This window comes from Gymnogyps californianus, chromosome 20, assembly GCF_018139145.2.
Source record: "Gymnogyps californianus isolate 813 chromosome 20, ASM1813914v2, whole genome shotgun sequence".
Taxonomy (NCBI): Eukaryota; Metazoa; Chordata; class Aves; order Accipitriformes; family Cathartidae; genus Gymnogyps; species Gymnogyps californianus.
Window position 1 is genome coordinate 5,152,439 of NC_059490.1, and position 15,351 is coordinate 5,167,789.

General features: G+C 49.6%; 1 protein-coding gene across 2 annotated transcripts; it reads left to right on the forward strand.

The window, feature by feature from the left end:
* Positions 1 to 489: 489 nt before the first annotated feature.
* ORAI2 (ORAI calcium release-activated calcium modulator 2) lies at positions 490 to 14,188 on the forward strand. Of its 2 annotated transcripts, none has more exons than XM_050909030.1 (4): positions 490 to 550; positions 2,464 to 2,509; positions 4,776 to 5,016; positions 10,516 to 14,188. In XM_050909030.1, exons 3-4 carry the CDS (start codon positions 4,789 to 4,791, stop codon positions 11,059 to 11,061), a joined length of 774 nt encoding a protein of 257 aa, XP_050764987.1. In that variant the 5' UTR covers positions 490 to 550; positions 2,464 to 2,509; positions 4,776 to 4,788; the 3' UTR covers positions 11,062 to 14,188. The 2 variants fall into 2 exon arrangements, with proteins under 2 accessions (XP_050764987.1, XP_050764988.1); XM_050909031.1 differs by lacking the exon at positions 490 to 550 and adding an exon at positions 2,225 to 2,277.
* The last annotated feature ends 1,163 nt before the right edge of the window (positions 14,189 to 15,351 follow it).

Here is a 15,351-nt window from a genome sequence, read left to right on the forward strand (position 1 = left end):
GCATGTTCACAGAGGGAGCTCCGAGGGCTGCGGCCCCCCGGATCCCAGCCCGCTGCTGGAACGGCTCCGTGGCCCCGGAGGCGCTGGGGACAGCTCGGGATGTCCTTCCTCTGTAACCGCTAAGTACCTTCCCCCGTGTAGTAACACCCCCAGACCACACACCCCCCCCTCTCTCTCCGGGGGTGCAGGGGGCGAGCGGAGGCCCCGGTTCCTCCCAGCGGGGCCAGCCTGGGGGCGGGCGGTCCCCCCTCCCGCCCCGCGGTGCCCGGCGCTGCACAGCGGGACGCGGCGGGCCAGCCCTCCCTCCTGGCCCCGCCCCGCCGCTAAGGGCGGTGCTTGGCGTCGCCGCGGCCCAATGAGGTGGCGGTCACGTGAGGGGGGCGGGGCGGGACGGGTGCCCGCCCCTCCATTTCCTGCGCGTCACGTGGCGGGTGCCCGGCGTTGCCGTGGCAGCGGCGGAGGCGGCTCCGGCTCTCGGCAGCCGGCGGCGGCGGCGGGCGCTCCCGGGGCGCCGCGCCCGACCCGGCCCGGCCCCTGGCCAGCCAGCGCGGTGAGCCAGGGCCCGCCCCCACGGCCCCGGGGGGGCCGCATCCTGCCCGGGTGGGGGGCCCTACCCCGGGGGCTGGGGGGGGGTGTCTCATCCTGCCCGGTGTGGCGGGTCCTGTGCTCTGGGGTAGCGGGCTTCATCCCCACCGGGGTGTCTGGGGTGGGGGGGGCTCATCCTGCATAGATGGGAGTATCTCCTGCCCGGGGCGCTCCGGGAGGAGGGTGTCTCATCCTGCCCGGGTGGAGGCATCCCGTGCCCGGGGTGCTTGGGGGGGAGAGTTGGTCTTACTCTGCCCGGATGGGGCTTCCCCTGCCCGGGGTGGTGGTGGGGGTACACACCTCATCCTGCCTAGCTGGGGGTAGTTCCCTGCCAGGGGTGGTGGGGGTGTGTGGGAAGGGTCCGTTGTGGGCAGAGAAGGGGGTCCCGTCCTGCCCAGCGGTGTTTTGGAGCTCCCTTGGGATGCAGAGGGCAGGCCAGGTCCCGGGGGTCGTACCCTGACAAAGGGATACTCTCGCTGGGCGTGCTGTAGGGGAGACATCTCCAGCCTACGGTGCGGGGAAGCCCCTGACCCAGGGTGCTGTTGGAAGCGGGGATCCCGGCTGTGGGGAGGCAGCAGGTCCCATCCTGCCTGAGGAGATGCGGGGGATCCTTGGGATGTGAGACAAGGATCCAGTGGTAGGAGGTCACATCCTGCCTAGGGAGGATCCCCTGTCCAGGGTGCCTTCGGAGGGGAGAGCCCTAGCTGTGAGGGGGTCTCATCCTGGCCTGGGGGATCCCCTGTCTGAGGGTGCTGTTGGAGGGGAGATCCTCACTGTGTGGGGTCACATCCTGCCCGGGGTGTGCTGAGGGTGGCTGGGAAGGAGGAGGAGGAGAAATCCCCTGCTCAGGCGGTGCCCTGTGAGTAGGATCCCAGCTGTGGTGGTGGGGCAAGGGGGTCACATCCTGCTCGGGGGGTGATCCCCTGCTTGAGGTGTGCTGCCGTAAGGGTGGTCATAGCTGTGGGGTGTTCACACCCTGCCTGGGTGGTGTGACATCCCAGGGGTGCTGCTGGGGTGTCCCAAGCCAGAAGAGAACATGGGAAGAGGTTCCCCGTAGCAAAGAGGGCCTGAGCTTGGGGGGCCCAGAACAGCAGAAGAAGGGGGAGTAGCGGGGCCTGGGTTAGGCTTAGCTACGGTGTGTGGGGTCCTGAACGATACTGAACAGGGGAGAAAGGCGCTGGTACAAACACACTGGTCACGGGGTGTGGAGCAGAAATCTGGGTCCGAGGCGGGGGCTGGCATCCTGAAGGCAGGCAGAGAAGCTGACAGTGCTGCTGAGACAGCGCTCTGCGGGCGATTGTTCAGGGCACGCCGGCGGCGGGAGGGGGATCCGCATATCTCAGCCCCCGTGGCGTCTGCTTCGTTCCCTGCTGTGAAGAAATCCCCACACGTGCACTCGCAACTGCACAGGAGCGGCTGAGATGTAAGGCACGGCAAAGGCTTTCCCCGCGACGCTCGCTGCTCCGAAGGACGGCGCTGGACAGATTAACAAAATCAATATGAGGCAGCAATCGCAGAGAGCTTTCCGTCTTCAGCGGTGTGAAATGAAGCGGGGTCAAACGCATCGGTGGTGCAACGGAAGTGTGTAAAGACACAGCTGGGATGGACTTGGCCAGAGCTGGCTGTTAGGCTGAGGAAGACGTCTCCTGGGGAAGTCCCGATTCTCCGTCCAAAACTCAACAGCCCTGTGCGGTAAAACCCTGTAGGATAGTTATTTCTGTAAGAGCAAGTCTCCTAAACCTTTGATGTTGCAAGGCAGGAACGTGAAATCTCCAGAAAACTCTCCCTTGATGCAGATAATTGGCTGAAAAGTATTTCCAGAGTAAAACTGCTTAAGATATAGTGTGTGTAAAATGCTTCTTTGGTCTTGTGTTTCAGCCCTCGGAGCCCTCCACCCAGTCCCTCCATGTCCGTATCCAGCAAGGTGAGTTTGCTGTCCCGTTACTGCTTGTTTGGGCTACGTTTGTGTTTATGGATTTTATTCTGAAGTTGTTTGCTTATTTGGGAACATCTCTTGAGCTGCTCCAGAGTGAAAATTCATCCTTGTGGTATTTTTAGCTTATTTTTCTAAGGAAAGAAGCAGATGTGATTGGGTACTCTTGCTCTCCCTCTGTAACCTCTGAATTCATTTGTCTTTTCAATGGAATTTGTCCCAGGGGTTGAAGTTTCCTACATACAAAGTTCCTACATATTTTGTGAAAATAAATAGCAGGGTAAAGGCCATCAGTGTCCCAACTAAGGACAAAGCTAATAAATTCACCCCACGCTATACGTTGCAGAATCCACACAGGATGTTGTCACAGGAAACAGCTTCGTAATTTTGCTGCTCACAGAATGTTTCTGCTCCAGTCCTCCCAGGAGGCCTGGGGAGAGACTTTTTCTTTTCTTCTTCTGTAAAATAGGTGATTCTTGCCTTTTCTGGAAACACAGAGCAAGCAGGGAGGTTTGTCCCTGTTATTCTGTTCTTGTTTTTATTGTTGTGTGAAAGGGGTTTTTAATGCTTTTTTTTTTTTTTCTTTTTAATAATTTGAAAATTCCTGAGCAGTTCAGGAGCCATCCTGGAGTCCTCCAGGGGCTGTAATAGTGGCCTTGTCAAAAACTGCCCAGAAGTCGTCGTCTTGTGCTCTTGCTGCCATCCTTATTATGTCTGAGGGGGCTGGAATCTGAAAGCCCACCATGCTCAGGAGGGACAGACAATCTTACGACCTGCAGCGCTTTATTTGCTGCTGCAGTCTAATCTTTGTTACTGTGCCTGGAACAGCTTTGTTCCTTTTGAGTAATGGCATTCGGAGTTGTGGGCAGTTGCTGTCCTTTTTAACATTGCCACTTCCTCAAATCTCTCAGCAAACGTGGGTTTATTAGCTGTCACCACGTGGCCCGTGTACGTGGAGGGCTGGGTGGAGCGGGGGGGGATGCGGACAGGGCTGGGGCTCCTCTCAAGTGAACAGCAAGGTGCCTGTGACCTTGAGGTGCGGCGCTGGCACTAATTAGTACCACAGCATGTGTGATTCTGGGCATGCATCTCCTCGTCCCACGAGCTGGTAAGTATTTATAGCCAGAAGGGTCTTGTGTGGTGCAGCTCTGGTGTTGCTACCTGCCACCGCCGTGGTGGTCGGTGGCAGAGTTGTGAGCGTGGGGATTGATCAGAGAATCGTGGTTTCCGTTCTTCGGAAGGCTGAGTTAAACATCTAGTTTCAGATGTTTGTCAGAGTTGAGAAATTTTTGCTCAAAATATTGAGTGAATTCTGTTCTGTGTCTGTGGATGGCATGGAGATCGCCAGAGCCATTTGGCAGCAGCCTGGCTACGCTGTGGTTTGGAGCTCATGCTTGCGTCCGCTGGCAGCTGTGGCATTCACCCCCTGAAATAGTCTTGCTGCTTTCTTGCATCTTCCAGTGTAATCTCTTGAATCTGAAGATGCTGAAACTACCTGGAAGGCAGCTCGCTTTTCCCCTTGGAATTGTCTTTTCCTTTCCCCGTGCTAAGAGCCACCGGTGGAAGTAAGGGAACAGGATTCTTGGTCAGATGTGGCTGATAAGAGGAGTGTGGGCAGTTCAGGAAATTTAACTTCCCACTGCAGAAGCTTGGGAAGTTCATTTGTTAACCCTACACAGCATTCAGCTTTATGACTATTGGGGGAGGAACTGTGCCCGTCTAAACTGAGCTATGATGAGCAATGGTTTAACTGAAAAAAACTGGTTTCCAAAGGAAGGGTAAAAAGTGACTCCCTGAACACGCCAGCTGGCGTTACTTTGGTACTCTAAGGAGATGAATTTGGAGCCAATCCGTGATGCACTGTGAAACTAACTGTCAGCTTAAAGCAAAATTATAAGATGGGGGCCCTATTTCCAAACTGTCTTCATGTAAAACAAATTTTTTATTAACAAGGAGGCATTAAAGGGGAAAGTTGAGATGCCAGCTTTGAAATGAAAAGCCAGATGCTGTGCAGCCTTCCTGAATTCCTGCTGGAGTAGTTCCCGGCTTTACTTGTGTAATCTTTCCTAGTTCTCATGGTCATTTTTAGCAGTTATGGATGGTCCTTTCTCTGTTCGGTGCCTTGCAAGTGTGATGGTATTTGGTCCGTCATTTTTCTACTGACTGAGGGCAACTTTGTTTAAATGTAGCTTTTCCAGTAGTTGATGCTTGTCCTGTCTGCTGCCTCCTTTTGAATATGACTATTTCGTTCCCTCAGCATTTCTCTCATCATGAGTTCTGAGTTAAACGTTCCGGTGGATCCTTCCACTCCTGCTTGCTGCTCTGAACCTGGCACAAAAGGTATGGATTATCGGGACTGGGTCCGGCGCAGCTATCTGGAACTGGTCACGTCAAACCACCACTCCGTTCAAGCCCTTTCGTGGAGAAAATTGTACCTGAGCCGAGCCAAACTGAAAGCTTCCAGCAGAACCTCTGCTCTGCTCTCTGGATTTGCAATGGTATGTGTACTTTGTAGCAAGGCTTTCTGGATCGTAAAGGTTTTGTTCTCTAAAATCATCTATTAATCAGTGTTTTGCTCCTGTGAAGAAGCAGGACATACTGTTGTTTGCTGAAGAGGCAGGAGGCATCTGCCTGGGGGCTTCTGCTTGGCGGCTGCTGAAAAGTTTGAGGCTGACGCTCTCAAGGCAGCACGGATACATGAGCTGCCTAACAGTCAACCCACACACTCCCAAGTCAGCCCTTTAAAAAAATCTAATCTACCTGCAAGTGATCCTAAGTGCTCCACCAGCATTGCTAAACAATACGGGACCTGGGCTCTCCTTTGGCCCCGAGGCCATTCATCGCTGGCTGCCTGCGCACGAGGCTGCGCTTGGGCGTGGAGCTCCTCCGAGCCCCTGCGGTTGCTGTGGTCCTGAACATTATCTTAATTTCTGTGTGTGTTTTTTCAGGTCATGGTGTCTAAAGTAAGGTGGAGGTTGGGTCACAGTCTGCCAGAGCAAAGTTTGCGTAGCATGATCGGGGAGATTGCGTTATACGCTGAGGTGTGAGAAGAGGCCCTGCAGCCTCGGACCTGGTGTCAGAGGACTCTGTAGCCTGAAGGGAGCCAAACCTGGTATATTTTTGTCAGTGCTGCCTATTGGGAATAATCCCTGGTACTTGCTTTCCTCTGTGCAGCACTTGGGTGTTATGTGGAAGCTATTTGCATGGATCAAAACCATGTCAGGAAGCGAGCAAATAAACAAGACCGAGACAGTCAGTGGTCCTCCGAGCTGTGGTTTTAGCAAAACACAGCCGTGATGTGTTGGTGTGAGCCTCTTCATCTCCCCTCTGGTTCTTGCTTACTGGGAGTGAGAACTGAAACCTGTTTGGGGGAGGTTTTCTGCTCAGGAAATGGGGAGGTCTGGGTGTTCCTGAGGTCTGTCAGCTGAATGCAGAGAGGCAGAGGGCAGCACCTGGGTGAGTGGGATGTGATGTGAAGATGTTGCATCCTGCAGCTCAGAAGCTGGGGGAAGACAGATCTCGGGAACTTTCCAGATAGCTTTCCTTGTTTTATTTTATCTTCTGCTGCTGCTTTTTCCTCCCCGAATCCCCCAGAACATGAATCATCTGTAACGTTACAACAGTCTGGGATGACAAAGTTGGTCACCCAGAGTGAAGTTGGAAAAATGCAAGCGGGGAGTTAAGTGGGAGCAGGCTGCAGGGGAGAGAGGGTGCTTGGTCGCTTTGCGCTTCCTCTCCGCTCGCTGACTGCATGCGAGCGATGCTCATAAAAACTCTTCACGCAGCATATGTTGGTTTGTAACCAAGCTTGTGTGCTGAAATGGCAGAAAGTACCTCCTCGTTTTGAGAAAGTTTAGTGCTCCCTTATAGATTTCTTTCACTCAGAAGCTTTCTTGCTCTAAAAAGCCGCTCATGTGCTTGCCCTTCATGCCTCTGGGTTACTTGAGTTCTGTGTTAGTCATTTGTGACTGTTCTCTTTAACGTGATTATTAAATTAACGTTTTGTATTGTAGTGAACTGATCTATCTAGGCAGCGTAGTTACACAAGCAGGTGCCCGTGCTGGAGTGTGGTGTCGCTGGCATCGCTGGGACTCGGCGGGGGCTTGCAGCCCACCCACACTGCGGGGCTGAACCACGTATCTGAAAACAAAGCATGCCTTCTCAACTCGCACAACAGAAAGTTGCTGAAAGTCCTTGGCAAACGCACAAAATTAACCATTTGACTTCTATTCTCTTTAAACTGTTTAAAATGCAAGTCAAATAAACACATAGGTATAAGCAGTGTTAATTATTATCACCAGCTTAACATAATAGGTACACCTGAAATCAGTAATTGTCGGAAATAAAAATTTTTGCAATAAGGAATTCTCTTTATTAGCAAGCTTTTTCCCAGCTGATCGTACTGGACCTTCCAGTGAAAGCTGAGGTATCTATTCCTACCGGGTTATTTCTCTGCTGGTAATTTGGCATGCAGGTATTTGGTACACAGATGTTTACTCTCTAATAAGAGCATCTATTTGGCTATTGATGAAAGTAGAGAAGTTATTTAAATACTTTCCCTGAAGCCCTGTGTGCATTTAAATATGTAAACAAATGTCATACAGGGCTTGGCTATTGCTTTATTTACTTCCTGGTCAGTGTGTTTGATTCAAGCCAGTTCCATATTGGCTGAAAATTATTACGAGCTGATGGATATTTAATCAACAGGCGGTGGCTTTGATCCAGCTCCTTCTGGACAGGCTGCAGAATAATGCAAACCTTCCTCATTACTCGATGCTATCTCTGATATTTCTGGCAGAGAGTCGGGCAGATCAGGAGGATTTGGATCCTTTCCAGTGCCAGGTCTGCTTGGAGGTGGGCTGTAGGGCTACTGCATTTGCCCCAGGGAGACTGCAGATAAAGGAGATTTAGAAGGAGCCTAGGAAACCTCCTTAATAATTTTCCTGATGGAAATAAGAGCTATTACTGCTCATCAGTCTTCTCAATACTTGTCCAATTGCTACAGGATATGTATTTGATTTAAAAAAAAAAAACAAACAAACCCAAAAAACCCAACCAGATCTACTGGAGTGATTGTTTTTACAGGCTGCCAAACCATCTGTGTGAATGTAACATGGTTTATGTTAAGCCATTTGTCATCCTTTTGCCTGATACTATCTATCCTGGTCTAAATTTCTCAAGATGAGCATCATCTTTGTTGTGGACAATCTGGGCTATACTGGTCTAAAAAACCCCACATAATTGCATGTAATTTAATTGCAGTTTAATTCTAAAACGTTCTGAGTACTTGGTCCTTTAGCAAACCTGTGAGTGTGGAGTTCAACAGGGTGATTCTCAAGCTTAAAATTACGCCTATGCTGAAATATTCTGCAGCTTGGCGGAGTGCTCAGTGCCTTGCAAAGTCAAGCCCTTGACACCTTGGCTTCTGGGAAGAAGTTAAAATAAAGGGGGCTGTTATCACAGAAGAGTATAATTGTATCAAACATGACATATTAATAGTTTTACAGACTAAGCAGCATATTTAATGATTTTTAAATGGGTTATGTCAGCTTGTCCTCTTTCTCTTATCCCGGTCAGGGAATGACATGACAGTCTGTACAGGGTAAAGCGCTAAGAGCTCACTCACCTTTCCAGTACTTGTTTGAGTTAAATGAACTGTTTTTCTGCCTTGCTGCCCTATCTGGATTGTTGATGTTTTTCCCTGAAATACCTCTTACTGAGCCATCAGTCAGTGTTAAAAATTCATCACATTGCACAGCTGAAGCTAGCCCTAGGGAATAGGTTAGTCTGGGAGGAAACATCCAATTAGCTCAAAAGTGCTGCTCATGCGAAGGATAACAAGTAGAAATTGATATGTTGACATCAGCCAGGCTTTCAGCTTTAATATAAAGCTATAAATTGAACATGCAGGTACAATTCCTATTCAGCTTGCTGAATACTATGTCCCTGGGTATTACAGCACCCAATAATGAACAATATACCTGCAGCTTTTCCTGGCTGATAGGGTGTGACTGACAATCAGCACTGTACAAATTCATTGTACAGAACAGTGCAGCAGAGGATAAGTCTCATCTCCTCCTTCTCGAATCAATATAAGGGGAACTGCAAAGAGAACACATGCAAGGCAATGTGAAATGTGTTTTAATTAAATTGACCTTGCAATAGATCATGAAGCCAATCCTGCGTTACTATTTTCTCCGCTATACAACAAGAACTAATGTAAACTGCAAACAGGAACCTTTAAAAAACAACAAAAAAGTAAAGCCCCCACATGTTCATCATCAGAACAAAAGGCTGGGAATGTCCAAGAACTGTCACAATATTTTTGGTGTCTCTAATATCCTAAATAGTTGCTGTAGGTATAAAATCTGGACTTGTAGAGATTGACCATTTGCCACCACAAACACACGTGTTATATCTTGGTTGCTACTAAATGTGTTCAGACTTGACTGTGATCCCCTCATTCAGGCTGCTGATGGTTTCAAAGTAAATGCAGGCAAGGCAGCAGTCATGCCAACGTAGGCACTTGCTTCCATCCCCTTTAATCCTTTTCAGGGCTACCAACAGGGAGAGCATGAGCGTACCCCTAATCTTCCAGTGCCTAAATAATATTATTAACAAGGAATGCCGGAGCGAATGGTGCCAATTATCATACAGAGCCCGAAATGGCTGCTCAGTGGTGGTCTCATGTGAAGCCTGGATAAAGTAATCATGAGTCCGTTCTGCAAAATCCAGCTACCCCCCAGAATCGAGCTGCTTGTTCGGACTTTGCCTTCTCATGATGGTCTTGAGAGGCGCTGCCCTGAAGCAGGCATCCAAGCATCGGCTTCTCCTTTCCGTAATGCATCCGGCAAGCTGTGCCGCGCCGGGGCAGCAGGTCGTCTGGGATGACCAGAGGTTTTGCCTGCTGCCAGGCAAGTTAGTATCTGTGCAAATCATGAAGTGCAGCTGCAGATCCAAGCAAGCCGCTAGAGAGTTACTAGAGAGGAATGTTTGATAGTCTTGTCCACTGTTTTTGTGGCTTCTCTTAGCAAAAGGTTTCTGCAGTCCTTTCAGGGATGCCGCTACACAGAAGTACTATTTTACTTCACAGGTAGGTTAAGTAATTCTACAAATTCTTATGCTAAACCAGTTAACAGGCCTGTACTAGGACTCCAGTTCTGATCTCACAAGAGCTCCCTGTTCTCTTGCGCTTATTCTGCTTGTTAAGCTTTATTTGATTAAAGAAAAAAATAGACAGCTTTAGAGACTTGCTATATGATAGCTCTTGTTTTGAGAAAACAGACTCCTCTCCGAGTTGTTGAGCACGCCCATAAGCCAGTAGCTGTCCACTTCTGCTGAGTATATCAGTAAGTTATTAGGTCTCAAGGGAGAAATTTGAGGATATAAATAACTTGTATCTGGGCATATTTGTAATAAAAACGAACGTACAATGTTCTGAGAATAGAAGGCAGCTATTTTAACTACGGACTAACTGAAACTGTAAAGTAGCTTGCGTGCTTCCCATGGGGGGTAGTGAAACCTTGCTGGCCGCTGGCCAGAAAACCTGCTTGCTTTTGCTTTTCTTTACGCACCTGAAGTCGAAACTTCCTGCACTGCAGCCCAAGTGGTGAGCGGAAGGAAATCGTGTGATGGGCGGGCGGGCTAGCAGGCTGTCAGCTGCCTCCGAGCTCCACTTGTTGTCTAATGAGTTCCTTCTGTTGTGTGTTTGCTTTGATGCAGTTCGTATGGCTCATGGTTGCAAGGAGAGATACGTTATTTCAGAAACCTACAGTGCAGAAATGTGCGTGTGAGCTTTCAGAAAGGCCAAGCTGCAGAGTGCGTGTATGTCTTCATAGGAAACAGAAATGATCCATCTAGGCTGCCATTCTAAAAAGCACTCGAGTGTGTACTTGACCTTAGGTGCTCTTCCTGAATAAAGATGCTTTCCTGGATGAAAGCCTTGAAAAGAGGAAAACTAGCAGCTGCTGACAAGCTTTTTGTTCCTTTCCCCCCAGGTTGCCATGGTGGAGGTGCAGCTGGAGGTACAGTACAAGTACCCCCAGATGCTGCTGATCGCTTTCAGTGCCTGCACAACAGTGCTCGTGGCAGTTCATCTCTTTGCCCTTCTCATCAGCACCTGCATTCTGCCTAACGTGGAAGCCGTGAGCAACATCCACAACCTGAACTCCATCAGCGAGTCCCCACATGAGCGCATGCATCCCTACATCGAGCTGGCGTGGGGCTTCTCCACCGTCTTGGGGATCCTCCTTTTCCTTGCGGAAGTCGTGCTTCTGTGCTGGATAAAATTTCTGCCGGTGGGCTCCATCCTGAAAAACGAGACCACCAACGTCGAGAAGCCCAGCGGCCATGCGGGTTGGCAGTCCGCGCTGGTCTCCACCATCATCATGGTCCCAGTGGGTCTGATTTTTGTCGTCTTCACCATTCACTTCTACCGCTCGTTGGTGCGGCACAAAACGGAGCGCCACAACCGAGAGATTGAAGAGCTTCACAAACTGAAAGTGCAGTTAGACGGGCATGACAGAGGCATGCAGGTAGTGTGACAGAGAGGCAGAGGCTGCTTCCAGCAAATCCGCTCCGCTAAGGCTAAGAGCAAAATACCTGTTTTGCTAGTTGGTGAGACGCACCAGCGATGGATCGTCTTGAGGCTTAAATATGTAAACGCTAATTGCCTGCCATATATAGCTGTGGGTTCTAGTGCTGTTTCAGATACCGGGGTCTCTGGCCTGTTTCTGGTCCTACACACTTACGTACTTAAGTCGACACTGCCACGGAGTTCAAGGTCAAAACTTTATCTACCTTAACATTGGTTCAGGCAGCCAAAAATCTGTATTTTTTACAAATGCAATATTCTGTTGCCAAAAGTAAAACTGCATCAGCTGTCCAAAACGCCAGTGTGTGTGTAGGACCTGTCTTGTGTGTCAGAACTCCCTGGCTGTCAGTGCAGCAGCAGTTAACTGGCAGCTCGTTTCTAGAGCTGAGCTGGTTAATGTGGGTATCTGCAGCTGACTTGAGGACATCCAGGAAAGCACAATAGAAACTGTGAGTGTTGATCACCTTTCTTCCAAAGCAAGTATTCCATAAATACATAACCAGAAAGAAATCAGCCTTAGCTTTTATGTTCTTTTCTTGCTATTCCTTACTATATTTTTACAGCTGGGGAGGTAGAATTTTGAATTGCAGGAGGCTGGGAAGTTCTGTCGTACTTTTTTCAGCAGCATGTGTCACTTTAGATTGAATGAATGCCAAGATCATGTGTTTTTTCCCAATAAGAGGCAAGAGTGCCCAGGGAAGCCTTACAGGTGTTTTAGTTTTAACAAGGACATTCTTAAAACAGAACAGTGATGGGGAATTTAATGAGACAAAACTTTGAAGGACTAGAAAAGCAAGTTTCAAGGAGGTAAGGAGTGACAGCATATAGCATACTGTAGAAATCTGTCACTATGTCATCTTCATTTATGTATTGTTGCGATGTCTTTTGCCTGGTTTGCTGGAGAGAACAAGCCCCAGTCCTGCATATTTCATCAGTTGTTTGGGTTTTTTTGTCAGCTGTAGCATTTGTCTGTCAAAAATGAATGCTTCCTTCTCCCTCCACCAAAGCAGGCAACTCCTCTGGTGGAACCCAGAGCTGTACTGGCGAGTCTGATGGAGCTGGATCCAGCGGGAGAGCTGTGTGCCATTAAAGAGCTATCACGTTTCATTTGAGCTGACGGTTTTTTTCAGCAGCAGAGAAAATGACACTTGCACGTCTGCATTACTTAGCAAGGGAAGCTTGTAAATTCTATAGCGTCCTTGTGGGTGAAAACTTCTGTAAAAATGATTTTATGATTTATGGTAACTTTGTGGAGGGAAAACAGTGTTTTGCAATCATTGGCTCTTTTAAGGGAAGGTAAGGCTTTCTGCCACGCAGGGCTGAAAGAAGCATAAGCACGTTTTCTTGGCCCTGATCCTGTGCTAATTTCCTGCTCTGCACTCAAACATTGCCATTTCAGAGTCTCCCAAGCCTTACAGGTTTCTGAAATCATTAAGGATGTTTGTCATTTCTATTTAACCCTGCTCCCTTATTCCACTGGGATTTGAGAAATCTGATGGCAGTGTATTACATGTCAGCTTCCCAGAATGGAGAGTACACACAAATCCCAGCGCAGCAGGGTGAGACTATCCCTATATTCCTCTCTGGCGAGGGCCTTGGGAACCCAGCTCTAACCTCTCTTGTTTACATGTGAGTTTGAGCGTTGCTGAACAAGTTGCTTAGCACTGTGTCTGTGGCTTTCATCTGTTGTTCTTGCTGCAGTTGGCATGTACCATATTGGCTGATGCGCAGCAGAGAAAATAGTCTTTGTGTGCTAAATGACTAGTCTGTACTTAACGCACGTATGCAAAAAAGGAGTGTCCTCCAGGAAGTGGGTGGTCGTGAAATTCATACGGTCTCCCCAGGAGTCTGCCCTCTCCCCCTCCTCTTTTTACCGTAATAAAAATTAAAGGTTTATACAACAAAATCAGAGTTGAGTTTTCTGCCAAGTATTACACATGTAAGCTCTTCTACCAACAAAATTTCTATTGTGAGGCCAGAGCCAGACCAGATAGGATGAATCTCCCATCTGTACTTTGCACTCTCCTTTAACATCAGTAATAATAGGACTCTGTGTGCTGTGGAGCTCAGGAGGTTGTCGAGGAAAGGATTGAGCCATTTTTGCAATTCAAAAAAAAAGTTTCACAGTGTGCATACAATGCTGCAAAAAAAAGGCAGCTCATTTGGAAACAGCCAAATCGTTCATTTAATTCTTTGCAAATATAATAAACTTCAGCAAGTGGAGAAATGCAGCAGAAACTGTGCTTTGATTTTGTAGAATAACCTGGTGAGGCTTTGGTGGGATTGGATTCAAGGTCTCAAGGCAGCGCATCTGTGACTGAGTGGGATCACCTTACTCCAGCGGGGAGTCTGAGGTACGGTGGTGTCCCAAGGGCGAATGCACTTAAAACAGAATAATAATGTGCTTTCCCATCTTTGCTTGCAGCTTTGTTTCTTGTGTCTGTCTGGGCACTGAATTCCCCCTTCCATGAGAAGCCCATGGGAGTATTTTTGCTCTTTGACTCTGGCGTCTGGGATCTCTCTAGGTTACCCATCACCTTTGTGCTGTAACTCCTCTCCTTCTTTCCCAACAACAGCATTTGCTTTCCTTGCTCCTGCCTCTCTTCCTCCAACTTGTTTACATTTTCACCGTTGTTGGGTCCGGACTTGTGTTGCGGAAAGATTGCCTGTGGTATCAGCCATGGTAGTTCATCCGTAAAGGAGCAGGGACATTGTACTTGTCCAGATGGGTGTTCCTGTGCTACAGTGCCAGAAAATCCTCCTTGCATCTGCTGCTGCCCCCGTGGCTGTCAGCAGGATTCCCATCAGTCAAGCGTGCAGATGCCTGCCTTTCCACACCGTCGCTGGTGTCCCAGCGGGGCTGGCAGTGCCCTGTGTCACGTCCGGGTTTGCCTGCCGGTGCCTGGCCACGTCTGTCCTGTGCTGTCACCTCTCCGTCATTCCTGGGGTGTCCCAGGTTTTGTGTGGCTCCGTTCCTGCGGTGCCTGCACAGAGATGCTTCTCCCAAGGGTCCCACCCTCGGGCTGGGGACATGCGTCGAGGATCTCCCCTGACGTGTGTGTTAGCTTTCTGTACCAGCCGTGGGCCCTGGGGTGCTGTAGTTTGGGGTGGCTGTTGCCCTAATTCTCAGCTCCCTTGGGCTGTGACTCTCTGGACCAGTTATTGCCTTGTTTGGGCCATTTCTCCAGTTTCTGTAGTGGGGCTCGCCGCAGGGGACAGCCGCGATCTCGCTCCAGAGTCCTGAGTCCTCTTTCAGATTTTTTTTGGACAGTTTTTGCTCGGCAGAAAAATGCTTCTGCAGGCTCCAGCGCTGGAGGGACCCTGCCCGCCCACCCTGAAGCGGGGCAAGAGCTGTCAAGGACAGGGGTACAGCCCTGCTTCCTATCGTTCCCGGGCACTCGCCTTGGTTTAGGTGGTGACTCCTCTCTCTCTCCTTCCCTTGTTAGCAGGAGTCAAGACCGGGCACGAATGCGAGCTGGAGGGAGCTGTCGGAGCTGGAGCAGTATCGGGTTCTCCCTTTGCTGTGGTTAGCGGCAGCTCTTACTCTGCGAGCTCCCTATTTTTAACGTCGCTCTGGGGCAAGCCTGACTCCGGTAGCTGCTGCCCGGTTGTTTCGGTGGATATGTGACTCTCAGGGAGGTTTTATGACCAGGGGAGATGGAGTAGATGTTGGATTTGACCGTCTGGTCCTGACCCACGTGATGGATGAAAGCGATACTGTGCGAGAGCCGCGGGTGGAGCGCGCTCTGCGGTAAGCGCTCAAATATGTGGAAGTGTTTATAGAGAGCTGGTGGGGTGGGTGCAGCTGCAGAGCAAACATCCTTTGGTTCCCTGACACTGAGCCTTGGAGACAGGCAATCCCATCTTGCCATGGGGATGGCTGCGCTGGGCTTGGGGAGGGAGGTGCAGGGTGCCCAGCCGGCTGCAGGACTGGTTGCTCGCACTTCACGTTCTCCTCTTGCCTTTCCGTGGGATTTCATAATGTCCTTTTTTCTTCTTTCCCTGCCTTCAAACAAACAAACAAAAGGCCTTCGAGTTTCCCTGCTGCTGTAGCTTCATTATCTTATAAATCTTCTTGCAACTACTTTTAAGACAGCTTCCTCAATAACCCCCCCCAAGCCACAACCTCAGATTCAGATCCTGGCACAACCGGGCCAGCATGGTTATTTTCTGATTAACTTCTCGCAGGCCGTCTCCTCCGCACCCATTTCAAACAAAGTGGTTTCAGTAATTACTGACT